The sequence below is a fragment of the Narcine bancroftii genome, chromosome 6, assembly GCF_036971445.1.
Source record: "Narcine bancroftii isolate sNarBan1 chromosome 6, sNarBan1.hap1, whole genome shotgun sequence".
In the NCBI taxonomy this organism is placed as follows: Eukaryota; Metazoa; Chordata; class Chondrichthyes; order Torpediniformes; family Narcinidae; genus Narcine; species Narcine bancroftii.
The window spans coordinates 39,332,064-39,347,595 of NC_091474.1; the positions used below are offsets into that span (position 1 = coordinate 39,332,064).

Consider the following 15,532-nt stretch of genomic DNA (forward strand, 5'->3'; position numbering starts at 1 on the left):
AAGGGGACGGAGTATGAGAATGTCCGTGCCTGTGTGCAACTAAATGATAGAATGTGATGCCCCAACTTTATTTCACCGTAATTTGTACATACGCTTCCCTCGAAAAAAAATCTTGCTGCACCGTCTGTATTCAGTACTGCAAATCTCGAAGAAAGCCAGACATCTGAGTTGCCATGAAGCCCACCTGTGGAAGAGTATGCTGGCCAGAGTAGAATCCCACCGAGTCTACCGCCCTGCTACCTCGTCCAGTCATGTGGCGCTGAGCCGTCAACAGCGATAAATGGGAAAACTGCAATCCAGCCCCTGAATGGTGCATGTCCCCATGCAATTCACAGTAAAACTCTCATGAAGTACGCTTCCTCATCAACTGGCACTGGGTAAAAGTGAGTGAATGGCAATGTAACGAGGGCAAACATGGAAGGTGGGTCGCTGACTATCAGGAAGTGTGAGCTCACCCAGCGCCGGCTTCTGGCAGACTGGAGTGGCTGGGCTGTGGTGCGGCCCCGCCCCCTGTCCTCGCTCCGGCGAGGCTCCGCCTCTTGTCTTCGCTCCGGTCCCGCCCCCTGTCCTCGCTCCGGCGAGGCTCCGCCTCTTGTCTTCGCTCCGGTCCCGCCCCCTGTCCTCGCTCCGGCGAGGCTCCGCCTCTTGTCTTCGCTCCGGTCCCGCCCCCTGTCCTTGGTCCAGGACCCGGCTGGACCTGGATCATGGCGATCAGGCGTGTTGCTGGTTTGGGCCTGCACTTGACTGCGTTACTTTGGTACTTAGTCGCTGTGCGTCAGAACATATCGGTCACCGCCGATGGCCGGCATATCGGCGTCGCCTCTTATGGCGGGCGCTGGAAATATCTCACCTTCATCAACATGGTGAGCCCGACCTGCCCTCGGATCTGATTCGCCCCTGCTCTGCCCCATTCCTCGCTGGCCTGGCATCAGACTCCAGCAGCTGGCTCCGTCCTCCCCTTCCACCACCCAGTCTTGGCATCGACCTTGTTTGTGCCCCATCTCCCCTATGACTGTCCCACCATTCAACCACCTCATCAGTGGTTCTACCCATTCCCCGTCCCTCCCTTGGCTGTGCCCATCTTCCTTGCCATCCACTCCCGATCCAATCCAACCCTCTATCCTTCTCTATTTCCCTCCCATAACTTTCCTTCCTCCACATCTTCTGTGACCATTGTGTAAGATTAAATTGTGTTTGACTGCTTCTCACTGAATTTTTTCCAATATATATTTTCTTATATATATGATCCTCCAGATTCTGCAGACCAGCTTTTTCGGAATGTGCGTCCTCACAGATCTTCTGAGCCTCCTTCCTCAGCCAAATAAAAGAGTCCAGCACCTCACTCGTCATGTTGGTGTTTTGCAGGACTGGCTCTTCTCAGCTCTAGCATTCCCTGTGGGCTTTGTAAGTGTACACCATCAACACATTTCCATTTCGGTCTGATCTGGAGTTGGACATCCAAAGTTGAGCCTATTCTTTCTCTTTCAGTTTGTTGTTTTGAGTTTCTGGATGATTTACGCCTATGACCGTGAGCTTGTTTACCCCAAAGTTCTTGACCAGATCATTCCAATGTGGCTGAATCACGCTATGGTGAGTAGTGTGCTGTGGTAGCATGTTTTAGGTTACAAGCCAAATAGGAATGAGGCATGAGACAATTCTGGGTTTGATTTTAGTTTGTTTATTGTTATCTGACTATACATATAGAACCAGACAAAACAGTGTTTCTCTGGACCAAAATGAATGTACATACACAATGCATAATGATCACAAATAAGCATAAAGGTATAATTTAAACTAAATTTAAAAAAGAATTTTAGAATGATTTACTCAGTTACAGCTTACCATTTATCAATCTCAGCTTGCAGGAAGAAACTATTTCCCATCCTGGCAATCCTGATTTTAATGCTTCTGCACCTCCTTCTTGATGGTGGTAAGCCACTGTGCACTGGATGGAAAGGGTCTTTAAGCTGTATTTAAGCAATGCTCCCAGAGAATGTCAATAGAGGAAAGGGAGGCCCTGTGACCTTCTCGACAGTTTTGATGATCTTCTGTATGGATTTCTGGTCTGATCCTTTGCAGATACCATACCCAACAATGATGCAGCCAGATAGGATACTCTCAATTGTGCTCCTGTAAAATATTGTCAAGATGGGTCCCAGTACCCTTGCCCTCCCTCAAGCTCCTTGGGGAGAATAAGCGTGTAGTGTGGATTGAGGAGGGTCATGTGGCCTTTCTGGAACCTGTTGGGAGTGTGGATTGTGAGGATAGTGTGGCCTCTCTGTCTAATATCTGGTGGGAATGTGGATTGCAGAGAGGCATGTGACCTGGCTGGAGCCTAGTCAAAAGCCACCTCACTTGCCAGTCAAGGGTTAGATCTGCACATAGCTGAGGTTGATGTACAATTGTTCCTCGCAATTCAAATGGATGGGCCTTGCATTGAAAAAACCGAGCATGTGCAGTCTCTATTCCCTCCCTCTCTCTCTCTCTCTCTCTCTCTCTCTCTCTCTCTCTTTCTCTCTCTCTCTCTGTTTGCTGCTGCTGCGTAGATACCATCATTGAACTCCAGGCTGCAGGTGTTGGGCATCTCTGGAGGGCTAAATGCAATGGGCCTGTCCTGAATTCTGAACCTTGGGCAATGGTTCAGAAGATCAAGTTTATGTGTATGAAATCGTTAGTTTTGTGGAATATTGTGCCTGTGGGTAGTGGGTGCTGAAGAAGTTAAACCCTAATTTCTGGGTATACCGTGTCTGTGGGTGGTGAGTGCTGAAGAAGTTAAACCCTTGTTTCTGGGTATACCATGTCTGTGGGTGGGAGGTGCTGAGGAAATTGAAGCTTCATTTTTCAGAATACTATGACTATGTGCTGTGTATGTTAGACTGTGCCCTTTTGTGAATTGTAAGTAAATAAAGCACACTACTTGTTGAGCCTTGATTCTCTTTAAACCTGTTGAACCTATTCTTGAACGCAACACGGTGTTGTTGCTCCTTCCTGACTAATGAGGAAGTGCTGTGGAAACCCAAAACTTGTTGAAGTCTGCAATCTTTGATGTTTGTAGAATGTTTTTGTTGAAACACAGAATACAACAAAGTATAAAGTGGAACTGCGGACTAAGACAGTTTTGATATAAGGGTGAATTGGTGGAGGGGTCACGTGATGGAGTAGTGGCCGGTCGGGTTGAACCAGTCCTCTCCAGAAAAAAGAAAAAAAAAGTTTGGAAAAAACAGAGCTCAACAAATATAAAACTCAAGAAATACAAGATAAAGTTACAGAGAAGAACCAGAAGATGACACCCAAAAAGAAACAACGGAAAAAAATGAAGGAAAATCACCGCAGAAGAAAGAAGAACTCCTTACCTGAATACAGTACTCAATCAAAGGATAAAGTGAACACCGGTGGGAGGGAGGCTTAGCTGAGGAGCGGGCAGCTACAACGCGACCAGCTGAGGGACGCCCAGCATTGGGGCGCTCAGCTGGAGGAACAAAATAACGGCGAGAAAGGATCGAGGAGCCGAAAGAAGGAGAATGGCAGCAGGGTGACCGATGATAAGATGATCAACAGCAGGAGACCCGACAAACAGACAGACTGCAACCGGAGGACCAACAGCAAGAGGCTTACCAAGAGGACGCCAGACAATGACATAGAAGTAATTTAACAGAAAGAGCAGAAGAGACACAGGTACAGAGAAGAAAAGAAGAAGACACAAGCACAGGTACAGATACAGAAGAAGAGGAGGAAGAAGACAAAGATCTTCACAGGGAAAAAGAAGGTAAAACAGATGGACAAAATATAGATAAAGCCTTTTTTGAAGAACAAATGAGGTCATTAAAAGATTGGTTATCATTAAAATGTAGTGCAATTAAAAGAAAAATGAAAAGAACAGAAGATAAAATGCAAAGTTTAGAACTGGTCATGACAGAAATAGGGAAAAGAGTAGAAAATGTTGAGGAATGAGAAACTGCTATAGAATTGGAAGTAAATGATTTAAGAGAAAAATTGGAAGAAAGTGTCAAAAAATTAAAGAGACACAAGAGACACAATCTCAGAAAATTGATATGTTGGAAAACTACAGTAGGTGAAACAACATAAAAATAGTGGGCCTGAAGGAAGATGAAGAAGGCTCAGACATGAAGGAATTTATAAAAGGATGGATCCCGAAGGTTTTGGGAACAACAGACTTGCATGAAGAAATGGAAATAGAAAGGGCACACAGAGCACTAGCTACGAAACCGCAGTCACATCAAAAACCAAGATCCATCTTAGTAAAATTTTTGAGATACACGACAAGAGAAAATATACTGGAACGGGCAAGGAATAAAGTTAGAGAAGATAAGCCATTGGAATATAAGGGACAAAAAATATTTTTTTACCCAGACATAAGTTTTGAACTCTTAAAGAAGAGGAAGGAATTTAATACGGCGAAAACAATTTTATGGAAAAAAGGTTATAAATTCATGTAAGATATCCAGCTGTACTTAAAATATTTATACCTGGGGAACAAGCAAGGTGTTTTCGGATCCAGAGAAAGCACAAGAATTCACAGAGTGTTTGCAGGATAGAAGAAGAGATATAACAAGAAAGAAGACCGGCAATAAAGTATATATAAAGATGTAATAATATAAAGTAAAAATAATTTGTATGTAAAGAACTAAAGATGGAAAATAGAAGGGAAGGGAAGGAAGAAGGGGGGAAAAAAAGAGAGATCTTTGTTTTATATACAGATATATATATAAAAAAGTGTTTTCTGGTGGGGGGGGGGTAGAGAATAACCGTCACTGTGAGTTGTGGTTGCCCGGCAAGGGATAAGGAGTCACTCAGAGAGGTGGGGGTTCATTTGGGGTTAAGGTGTTATTGGGTGTGGGAATTGTTGGAGTATTTTATCTTTTAAATATGTTGTCATACATTGAGTTTAAAAAGGGAAACTTAAAAGACAAAAATGGGAAAAAAGGGGATGGAGGTGGCGAGGAGGCGGAAAAGAGGTGTAAATAAGACATAAGGTGGCCACTTTAAACTATATGACTATAAATATTAATGGATACATAACCAAATTAAAAGGAAGAGGCTACTAAATTTACTGAAAAAAGAAAAAAATAGACATAGTATTTGTGCATGAAACGCATCTAACTGAAGTGGAACATAGCAAATTAAAGAGAGACTGGGTAGGACACGTAACAGCAGCATCATATAATTCAAAAGCTAGAGGTGTAGCCATATTAATTAACAAAAATGTACCAATCAAGATGGAGATGGAAATAGCAGATCCAACAGGGAGGTATGTAATGATAAAGTGTCAGATATACTCAGAATTTTGGAATTTGCTCAATATATATGCACCTAATGAAGAGGATTAAAAGTTTATGCAAGATATTTTTTTGAAGATTGCAGATACACAAGGAAATATGTTGAGAGGAGGGGATTTAAAACTTAATTTGGATCCAATGTTGGATAAAACTGGACAAAAGACAAGCAAAAAGAATAAAGTAGCCAAATTTATGGTTAAATCAATGCAGGAAATGAAACATGGATATATGGAGGAGGAAGCACCCAAAAGAGAAGGAAAATTCATATTACTCGAGTAGGCATAAAACATACTCAAGGATTTTGTTGTCTGCTCATATTCAAGGGAGTGTCAGGAAAACTGAATATAAAGCTAGACTACTTTCATATCATTCACCCCTGCTATTAGCAATAGAACTGGAGGACATCTCACAAGAACATATAGATGTTAAACCCCATGCTACTTAAAAGACAGGAATTTAGAGAGTTTATTGAACGTCTAATTAAAATATTTGAAATAAACACAGAATCAGTTAAAGATAAATTTATACTATGGGATGCAATGAAAGCCTTCATTAGAGGACAGACAATAAGTTATATAACTAAGATGAAAAAGGAACACAATCGGGAAATAGAGCAGCTGGAAAGGGAGATAGTAAGTACAGAAAAGGAACTAGTAAAAAGGGACGATATAAAGAAAAAGAGAGAATTGGCGGACAAAAAAATAAAATATGAGACATTGCCAACATATAAGGTGGAGAAGAACATAATGAAAGCAAAGCAAAAGTATTACAGATTGGGAGAAAAAACACTTAAATATTGGCATGCCAACTTAAAACAAAACAAGCTAAAAGAACTGTATTGGCATCAAGGGAAAAGGATAAACAAATGACATATAATGCAATAGAGATTAATGAGAACTTTAAGGAATTTTATGAACAATTATACCAAACTGAGAATGAGGGGAAAGATAATAAAATAGAAGAGTTTTTATCTAAAATTGAACTGCTGAAAATGCAAGAAGAGAATCAAAACAAACTGATAAATCCATTTAAAATAGAGGAAGTACAGGAGATATTAAAAAAGCTGCCAAACAATGTAACACCAGGAGAGGATGGATTTCCAATAGAATTTTATAAAACATTTGAAGAGTTATAATTCCTCCTCTCCTGGAAGGAATGAATCAGGTAGAAGAAACACAAAACTTACCAGTCTCATGTAAGACAGCAATAATCACAGTAATACCAAAGACGGGGAAGGATCCATTAACACCAGCATCATATAGACCAATATCTCTATTTAACTCAGATTATAAGATAATAGCGAAATTATAAACAAACAGATTGGCCGAATGTGTACCAAAAATAGTAAAACAAGATCAAACTGGATTTGTCAAGAAAAGACGAACAGCAAACAATGTCTGTAAACTTAATAATTTAATTCATGCAGCTCAAGGAAGTGAAAAACCAACGGTGGCAATTGCCTTAGATGTAGAAAAAGCTTTTGACAGGATAGAGTGGAACTACTTATTTAAAGTATTACAGAAGATCTATCTGCCAGAAAAATATATTAACTGGATTAAAGCATTATATAATGGATCGTTGGCAAAGGTAGTAGTAAATGGATATGTATCAAACCAATTCAAATTAAGTAAATCGACGAGGCAGGGATGTCCATTATCCCCCTCATTGTTTGCCTTAGCAATAGAACCATTGGCAGAGCTGATAAGAAAAGAAAACAAATTAAAAGAGATAAAAATAAAGGAGAAGGAGTATAAAATCAGCTTAACACACATTCACCATTGTGTATCACTGTTAGAAATTAGGCCAAAGCATTTGTCCTGCGAATATAGATATTCATCGGAGGAACAATGCTAAATTTAGAGAATGACATGTTGAAGTTGCAGGGTGAAATAAGAGCTACAAAATGAAATGATTAATAAAGAATAACTCAGCAGTCAGCTTACTGGGGGAGAAAAGTCCGTTAATGCAAAATAGTTCAGAGAAGGAATGTTAGGCTTTAAAACATGTTCATTGGAAACTGTGAAGCATATGGTCTATACAGGAATCAAAATGACACAAGCTTAGCAGTGCAAAAGTATGATGTACCTGACAGACTGAAAATAATTGGCAAAAAGGCCAGAGGCAAGATGAGCTGGATATCTATTTATGCAATGGGTCGTTTGATCTTTTTTGAAAGAGTGGAGGCAGGGGATTCAATAATACATTTAAGAAGGACATTGGATACATCATGGTATTTCAACGCAAATTTCTAAATGAAGTGCGTCGTTGTGAGGAAATGGATCGCAAACTCCGTGAGTACTTGTGATGCATTAATCACTTGCAGTATTTGTGAAGGAATATTGAAGAAATACATAACTGCAATCCGTTGAGACTGCTTAATGTTTATAAAGGTAAGTTTTAGTCAATAATGACCATGAGTCAGAGAGCAGGATGGAGATCAAGAATCTGGTTGTGTGGTGCCAGGACAACAATCTTGCTTTCAATTTCAATAAGATTCCACCTGCATTGAATTCGCTCATCGTTATTGAATGAAAATCTACCGGGACCAATGCCTGAAGAGGGTGCACAAAATCAGTGAACCGGTGCGGACTCGAAAGGCCAACATGGCCTGTTTCCACTCCATAAATGGTTATATGGTTATGGTTATTTGCAGTTAACAGAACCAGAGATATCAATAAAAGAAGTACATAAGAAATTGAAGGAATATGGAGATATATCGGGGTACAATGTCAATGCAAATAAAAGTGAAGTGATGCCAATGAGTAATGTGGATTATACAGAATTTTAAAAAGAATCACCATTTAAATGGCAAGCACAAGCAATCCAATAACTAGGTATCAGGTTAGACAATAACTTAAGCCACTTGTACAAACTAAATTATCAGCCATTAACAAAGAAATTGCAGGAAGACTTAGAACATTGGAAAGAACCACTGCTAACGTTGATAGGGAGGGTGAACTGCATTAAAATGAATGTGTTCCCAAGGATACAATACTTATTTCAAACATTACCAATTCCCTTAACAGAAAAATTCTTTGTTGAACTTAAGAGAATAATAAGGAAATTCTTGTGGAAAGGGGGGAAACCGAGGGTAACGCTAGATAAATAAACAGATGTATAACCAAGGTGGTTTGCAGTTACCAAACTTCAGAAATTATTACAGAGTCGCACAATTAAGGAATTTATCAGATTTTTACCATATGAGAGAAAAACCAGACTGGACTAAGATAGAACTAGATAAAATAGGAGAGAAGGTACCAGAACATATACATTATAAATGGGATGAAAAGCTGGTGCAATATAACAGCTCACCAGTATTGCATCATTTACTTAATATATGGAAGATACACATAGAAAGGAAAAAAGTGAATTACCAAATACCAAAAATGTTATTGACACAAAATCCGCTAATCCCTTTTACAATAGATAACCTTTCCTTTAGAGAATGGGAGAGAAAAGGAATCAAGAGAATAGAACATTGTTTTTTGGGAAATAATGTATTAACATTTGAACAGTTGAAAGACAAATATGGAATAACTCACAGTACAATGTTTGCATACCATCAACTGAAAGCTTATTTCAAGGATAAATTGGGAAACAGATTGAGATTACCAGAAGGAAGCAGCTTTGAATAGGTGATTACAGATACAATGATAATTAAAAGATTTATAACAAATATGTACATTAAGCTGCAAGGTAAGAAAAATGATTAAATAAGCTATAAATCCAAACAAAAGTGGGAAAAGGACTAAATATAAAGATAAAGAATGAACCATGGGAAAAGTTATGTTCTGGAACTATGAAGAATATAATAAACACAAGGTTACGCATGATACAGTATAATTGGTTACACACGTTATATATCACTTCTCAAAAATTAAAAGAATGGGATCCAACAATATCAGATAGATGTTTTCGCTGTAAAAATGAACAACAATACATGCAATTTGGGTATGTACAAAAGTGAATACATTTTGGGAAGAACTAAATCAGATATTAAATAAAATCATGAAAAACAACATACCAAAAAAATCCAGAAATCTTCCTTTTAAGTAACATAAGTAAAGAATTAAGCCTCAAATTGAATAAAGCGCAAAAAAGATTCATTTTGCCAGCCTTAGCAGTTCCAAAAAAATATATAATGTCATTTTGGAAAATGGAAGAGAGCCTGAGAATACAGCAATGGTACATGGAAATGAATAAATGTATTCCATTGGAAAAAATAACATATAATTTAAAAAATAAAGTTACATTGTTTGAACAAATTTGGGATCCATAAATGGAACATAACAGAGAGAGCTTGCCTCAGACCTCCATCTCCTAAAAGGATAAGAAGACAAAAATGATTAGATTTAGTGTGTAAAAGTACATGACATATTTTTCTTGTTTGTTTTTCTCTTGTGTGAAGACATTGTTTTATGGTTTTATTGTATTGTATAAGTTTAATATTTATTGGTTTTGGAGGGGGGTGGGAATGGGGAGGAAGGGAGGGAGGGAAGGGGGGAAAATGTCACTGTATATTTAATGAGAAATGTTTGTACATATTTTGGTTAATATGGTTCATAGTGTGAGAAATTAAAAAAGGGTGAATTGGTGTGGCAGGGAAGTCAAGAACCTTTATATGCCAAGCATGGCATTAAGTGTGGATCTCAAGAAGTGGCAAGAGCAGTGATAAACAAAACACCAATAGTTTGAACATATTTATACATGTGATTATGGATGGATCAGAGCCAAAGAGGGTGAAATTACAGTTGGAATCCATGTGGGATAAGTTGGAAAAGAAGATATTTGTGAAGGAAAGTGATGTGGCTTTGGAAGTAAGTTTTGGTCAATATTTGTCAAAAGCAAAATTGGAAATGGAAGCTATTGAGGTTGAATACAGCAAAATTCCCATCAAAGGAGCAGAGCTTCTTCAAGGCTGGCATTTCTGACAATGAATTAAGCAGCAATTGGACATGAAGTGAATCTTCATTGATGGGCTAACTGGTGAGGAAGAAAGCTTAAGGTACAGGTACACAATCCATTATCCGGACATCTAAAATCTGGAAAGCTCCAAAATCCAGCATTTTTTCCTGGTGCTGGTACAGTGGGGAGAGAGAGAGAGAGACAGCAGCCTGGCTAGGTTGGCCGGGGGGTGGGGGGGGGGGGAGAGACGGCCGCGCGACTTGGGTGGGTTGGGGGAGAGAGACGGCACCGCGACTCTGGCGGGTGGGGGGAGAGAGATGGCAGTGCAGCAGGTGGGCGGGAGGGAGAGATACGGTAGCTCGACTTGGATGGGTGGAGGGAGAGAGACGGCAGCACGATGAGCGGGGGGAGAGAGACGGCAGCACGACGGGCGGGGGGAGAGAGACGGCAGTGCGACTCGGGTGGGCAGGGGGTAGAGAGTGATGCACTGCGACTCGGGCGGGGTGAGAGAAAGACGGCATCGCGACTCGAATGGGCGGGAGGGAGCGAGACGGCAGTGCAACTCGGGTGGGCGGGGGAGAGACGGCAGCATGACTCGGATGGGCAAGGGGGTTAGAGACGCCAGCACAACTGGAAGGGTGGGCTTAAATCTGGGGCAGCTGGATTTTATTCTGAAATCCAGAGAAATCCAAAATTTGTAACTCACTGTCCCCCAAGGGTTCCGGATAAAGGATTGTGCACCTGTATTGTATTTGGAAAGATGTAAGAAATCCATAAATGGAAGGATAGTGAGTAGAACAAAGGAATGCATTCTTGGAGGGTTTGTCCATAAGACCATAGGAGCAGAAGTAGGCCATTTGTCCCATGAGTCTGCTCTGTTATTCCATCATGACCTGATCCATTCTCTCACTCAGCCCCTCTCTGCTGTCTTCCCATAACCTTAATACCCTGACTATTCAGGTACCTTTTAATCTCTGCCTTAAAGACACCCAACAGTCCGGCCTCCACAGCCACTTATGATAGCAAATTCCAGAGGTTCACCACTCTCCAGCTAAAGAAATTCCTGTGCATCTCTGCTTTAAATGGATGCCTGTTAATCCTGAAGTTGTGTTTTCTTATCCTTGACTCCCCTACCATGGGGAAATGAGAGAAAAGCAGGACAGGAGAGAAAAGTCCTTCAAGATATTAAATTTGGTATGCAATATAAAAGCAGTTGATTTTATAGAGTACTAGTTGAACTCCAGCTTGACCAGTGCAAACAGTACTGGGCACCATGATACTGGAAAGATGTGATTACACTAGAGAAGATGGAGGTAAGATGTATGAAGGTTTCAACAAAAATTGAAAAGTGTAGTTTTGAGGAAGGTTTAATTATGCTGAGTTTTAATTTGCATAGAGGAGCTGAGTGATGATTTTACAAGGGTGGATGTGACAATGAGGTGGAATAAATAAGAAGGACCAACTCCTGTCAGTAGAGGCATCAGGGTGCATGCTTAAAGCAAACAGTAGAAAGATAGAAGGGAGCTGAAGAAAGATTCTGTTATCACAAAAAGTGGTGAGGGTTTGATCCTCTCTGGCTAAAAGGGTATGTGGTAGAGGGAGAAACCTCCATCATTTTTCAACAGTATTCTGATGAGCAGTGGCCTGCAGGGCTAGGTGAAAGGTGGGATTAGATTAGACCAGCACAGAAATGCTGGGTTGGATGTGATAAATGTTATTTATTGTTACTATTGACCCAACTTTGGATGCTGTATCTTGGCTTCTTGCAACATGGCTGAAAGTGAGTTTGGGAGGAGGGGTGAGGCATTGTCCCACTTTACTCTCACCCCACCCAATAAAGTCATTAACTATTTCTATTTATCCTTCCTCAGAAGCATCATCTTGGTGATGCCTCGCTATTCCATTCACACACACACACCCTATTTTTCATTGCAGCACACGCTGGTTCTAGTGATACTAATGGTGGAGCTGACCATTGTGCCGCATCACTGTCCCAGTCGCAAGGGAGGCATTGCCGTTCTTGTTGCTTTCTGCAGCTGCTACTTATTATGGTAAGTTACTTGAAATTATTTTCCATGCTTTATAATACAACTGCTGACTTTATACAGGGCGCCTCTTTGAGATGCACCCTTTTCTCCCCACCTCTCTCACAATCCTGCTTCTGATGTTCCTGCCCCTCCCTCCCCCTCACAAACATACTCTCTCTCTCCTGATTTCCCCCTCTCTAAATTGCCCCATCTCCCTTTTCTCAATTGCTTGTTTGACCCAGTTTCTGTGTATTCCCCTGCCCTCCCTCTCAGCCTCTCCACCTCTAGTTTTCTTACTCACCTCTGTCCTTCTCTCTATTTTTACCCAATATCTCTCATTTCACTTGCCCTCTTGCTCTATTGTAGTTATGTTCTTCTGACTTCTTGCCTCAGGTCACTTTCCCCATCACTGCCATTATTTCTTTCCCACCAATTCCATAAGGTCTGGGCACCTCCTCTCACACTTCCTGCAATCTCCTCCACCCTGCCCTGCTCCTTTGGATCAGTTAAGCAGTGAGTGTTATGGTTGAGGTATGGAGTTGAAAGGTCTTCTTTAAATTTTGGCCAAAAGCCTGTCTACACTGAAGGCAAATGCAATCTGCCTATGGAAATGTCAACCATTTTTATTCTCCCACAGATGCTGCTTGACCCGTAGAGTTCCTCCAGCAGATTCTTTTTGACTTCAGATTTTGCCTGTACCCCGATGGCTTCTACCCTGATGTGCCCTTGGACAAGGAATGATCTTGTTGACATGCCTTACTGTCTTTTCCTCTTATTCAGGGTGCTGTGGATTCACCACATATCAGCCATCTGGGTGTATCCCATTATGGAGGTGCTGAGCCCCATTGCCTTGGGAATTTTTCTTACAATAGCTGTTCTAGTATCTGTTTCACTTTATATTGTGGGAGAGAAACTGCATCACTGGAGATGGGGTAAGTCACAAAGACCAGAAGCAGATGCTGCATGACCTCAGTCTCAGGAAACAGTCCATCCAGTAGAGCTCTTCCATTTGATCCTAGTACAAGGTCACTTCAAGTCACTGACCTGTTGACCCTTATATTAATTCTTTGCAATCAAACTGGTGTGTGGACTATGCCGTGTCAAGTGGTTGCTCTTTTTTAAATCATCTCTCTGGCTTTTCATGTCCTTTCTGAACACAACCTACGTATGAGATCCATAGTCCTATGTTCAGTAAATTATTGATCATCCATTATTTCTTCTTAGCCCTGAATGTTGTTAACAACTACTCTTCCCAGTTCTCACCACATTTGAAGGTCATGGATTCGACTGGCTTCTGGTATCAACCTGCTTCCAGTCCATGGCCGAAATTAAACCCACATCCTTCAATACCAACTTGCCTTCTGTTCTTCACCATGTTAGACTCATTTCCTGCAGTGCATTCTCACCCATTGTCCAGAGCTGAGTTAGATGCAATCTTTATTTTACTGCTCCAACCAAATGTATATGCGTGGAGTTTTGTTGTCAGGATTCTAATATGTAACAAAAGATACAAAGAATAGATACTTAAACACAGAATGAGGAGTAAGCAGCACTAGAAATAGTTAGTTTAAGGGGAGGTGAATAAGTATCTGACTTGTACAATGCCTTGGGAATTGTTTTAGGACAGTTTAGAGGGATTTTAAACTTCAGATAGCTAATAATTCTCTCTAAGAATTTCTTAGAATATGTATATTAGTCTGCCAGTGGTTTTGATTAAGTAACAGTGAGTGTGGCATGAACCATTTGCTCTGACTATTTTCCTATTTTATTGCAGGTGCAGCAGAATCACTGAAAAAGCTGAATTGAACAGCTCTTTATGATGGCAGATGTACTTTTTGAAGGGTGATTGCTGCCATATCTTTGAATGCTCTCTCATTCTCTACGTCAGTCACTTAGAGGTAATGCCAAGGGATACCGAATGATGAGACTCAGGGATGGGGAACAGAAATTTGTCACTGAGTTTAGTGATACCACAAGCCCATACTCCTGACTCAGCTGCTGGTAGCCAGCATTAACTCTGGGGTAAAGAACATGGGAGGATGAGAGAAACACAGGCTGTTCCATGTTCTGAACTATTTGTGATCAAAATTAAGTCAAGTCCTTTCCTCTGTACTTTCAACAACCCTGTTCTTTGCTCTGATCTCTGTCTCATCTTGGACATTAACCATTGATCCTAGACCTGGTTAAGTTCCAGTCATGTATTGGACTTCAGAGGCTTCTTCCTGACCTCAAGCACTGATTTAATTTAGGGACCTCAAACACTGAAACATTTCCACATTAAGATACATCTCATTTTAATGTAATGTTAATGAGGGGTGTAACAGTCTTTGTTAATAAACTGTAATTAGTTGCTCCATAATGTTGTGGGCTCATTTATCCATATGAGAAAGTGATGTGTGTGATCCACAGACATACTTGTAGCTCATAGTGATGGTGAAAAGCTTAGAATGGTACACTGTTTTCAGTCATCATGAGTTAATTATGGCACAATGAAAAAAAATGGTAACATTGAGAGAAGGGGAGGGTGAAGGTATGAGATATGGTCAATCCTAGACTCCTCATATTAAGTGAGGGATGTTTCTGATGGAGGGAACTGTTGACATTGTGAGATGAGTGTTTCATGGAGGGGATTTCTGATGTTGAGGGAGGGGAATTTAATGGCGGGGATTTCTCACATTTTTTTAAATATTTTTTTTATTTTACACAGTGAACCATATCAACCAAAATACATACAAACATTTCCCTCTTAAATATACATAGTGGCATTTTCACCCTTTTTTCCCCCTACCTTCCCTCCCCCCTTCCAACACATATATTCAACATATACAATACAATAAAACCATTAAACAATGTTATCACACAATGAAAATAAACAAGAAAAATGTGTCGTCTACTTTTACACACTGGATCAAGTCATTTCGTCGTCTTATCATTTTAGGGGGTAGGAAGTCCGAGGCAAGCCCTCTCTGTTATGTTCCATGTACGGTTCCCAAATTTGTTCAAATAATGTGATTTTATTTTTTAAATTGTATGTTATTTTTTCCAATGGAATGCATTTATTCATTTCCATATACCATTGCTGTATTCTCAGGCTCTCTTCTGATTTCCAAGTTGACATTATACATTTTTTTGCTACAGCTAAGGCTATCATAATAAATCTTTTTTGCGCTTCATCCAGTTTGAGGCCTAATTCTTTACTTATTTTACTTAGAAGAAAGATCTCTGGATTTTTTGGTATGTTGCTTTTTGTGATATTATTTAATACTTGATTTAGATCTTTCCAAAACTTTTTCACTTTCTCGC

General features: G+C 40.3%; 1 protein-coding gene across 2 annotated transcripts; it reads left to right on the plus strand.

The window, feature by feature from the left end:
* The first annotated feature begins 611 nt into the window (after positions 1–611).
* On the plus strand, positions 612–14,588 carry adtrp1 (androgen dependent TFPI regulating protein 1). 2 transcript variants are annotated; one of them, XM_069884703.1, is made up of 6 exons: positions 612–863; positions 1,255–1,404; positions 1,489–1,590; positions 12,138–12,253; positions 13,010–13,161; positions 14,004–14,588. In XM_069884703.1, exons 1-6 carry the CDS (start codon positions 705–707, stop codon positions 14,033–14,035), a joined length of 711 nt encoding a protein of 236 aa, XP_069740804.1. In that variant the 5' UTR covers positions 612–704; the 3' UTR covers positions 14,036–14,588. The 2 variants fall into 2 exon arrangements, with proteins under 2 accessions (XP_069740804.1, XP_069740805.1); XM_069884704.1 differs by lacking the exon at positions 13,010–13,161 and having other exon boundaries at positions 614–863.
* Positions 14,589–15,532: the final 944 nt, after the last annotated feature.

Bases quoted from the DNA above. Each gene is read 5' to 3' on its own strand.
- adtrp1 (XM_069884703.1), top strand. From the start codon at position 705: ATGGCGATCAGGCGTGTTGCTGGTTTGGGCCTGCACTTGACTGCGTTA. The intron at 864-1,254 runs GTGAGCCCGACC...ATGATCCTCCAG, and splicing joins ATCTCACCTTCATCAACATG to ATTCTGCAGACCAGCTTTTT. The intron at 13,162-14,003 runs GTAAGTCACAAA...ATTTTATTGCAG, and splicing joins ACTGCATCACTGGAGATGGG to GTGCAGCAGAATCACTGAAA.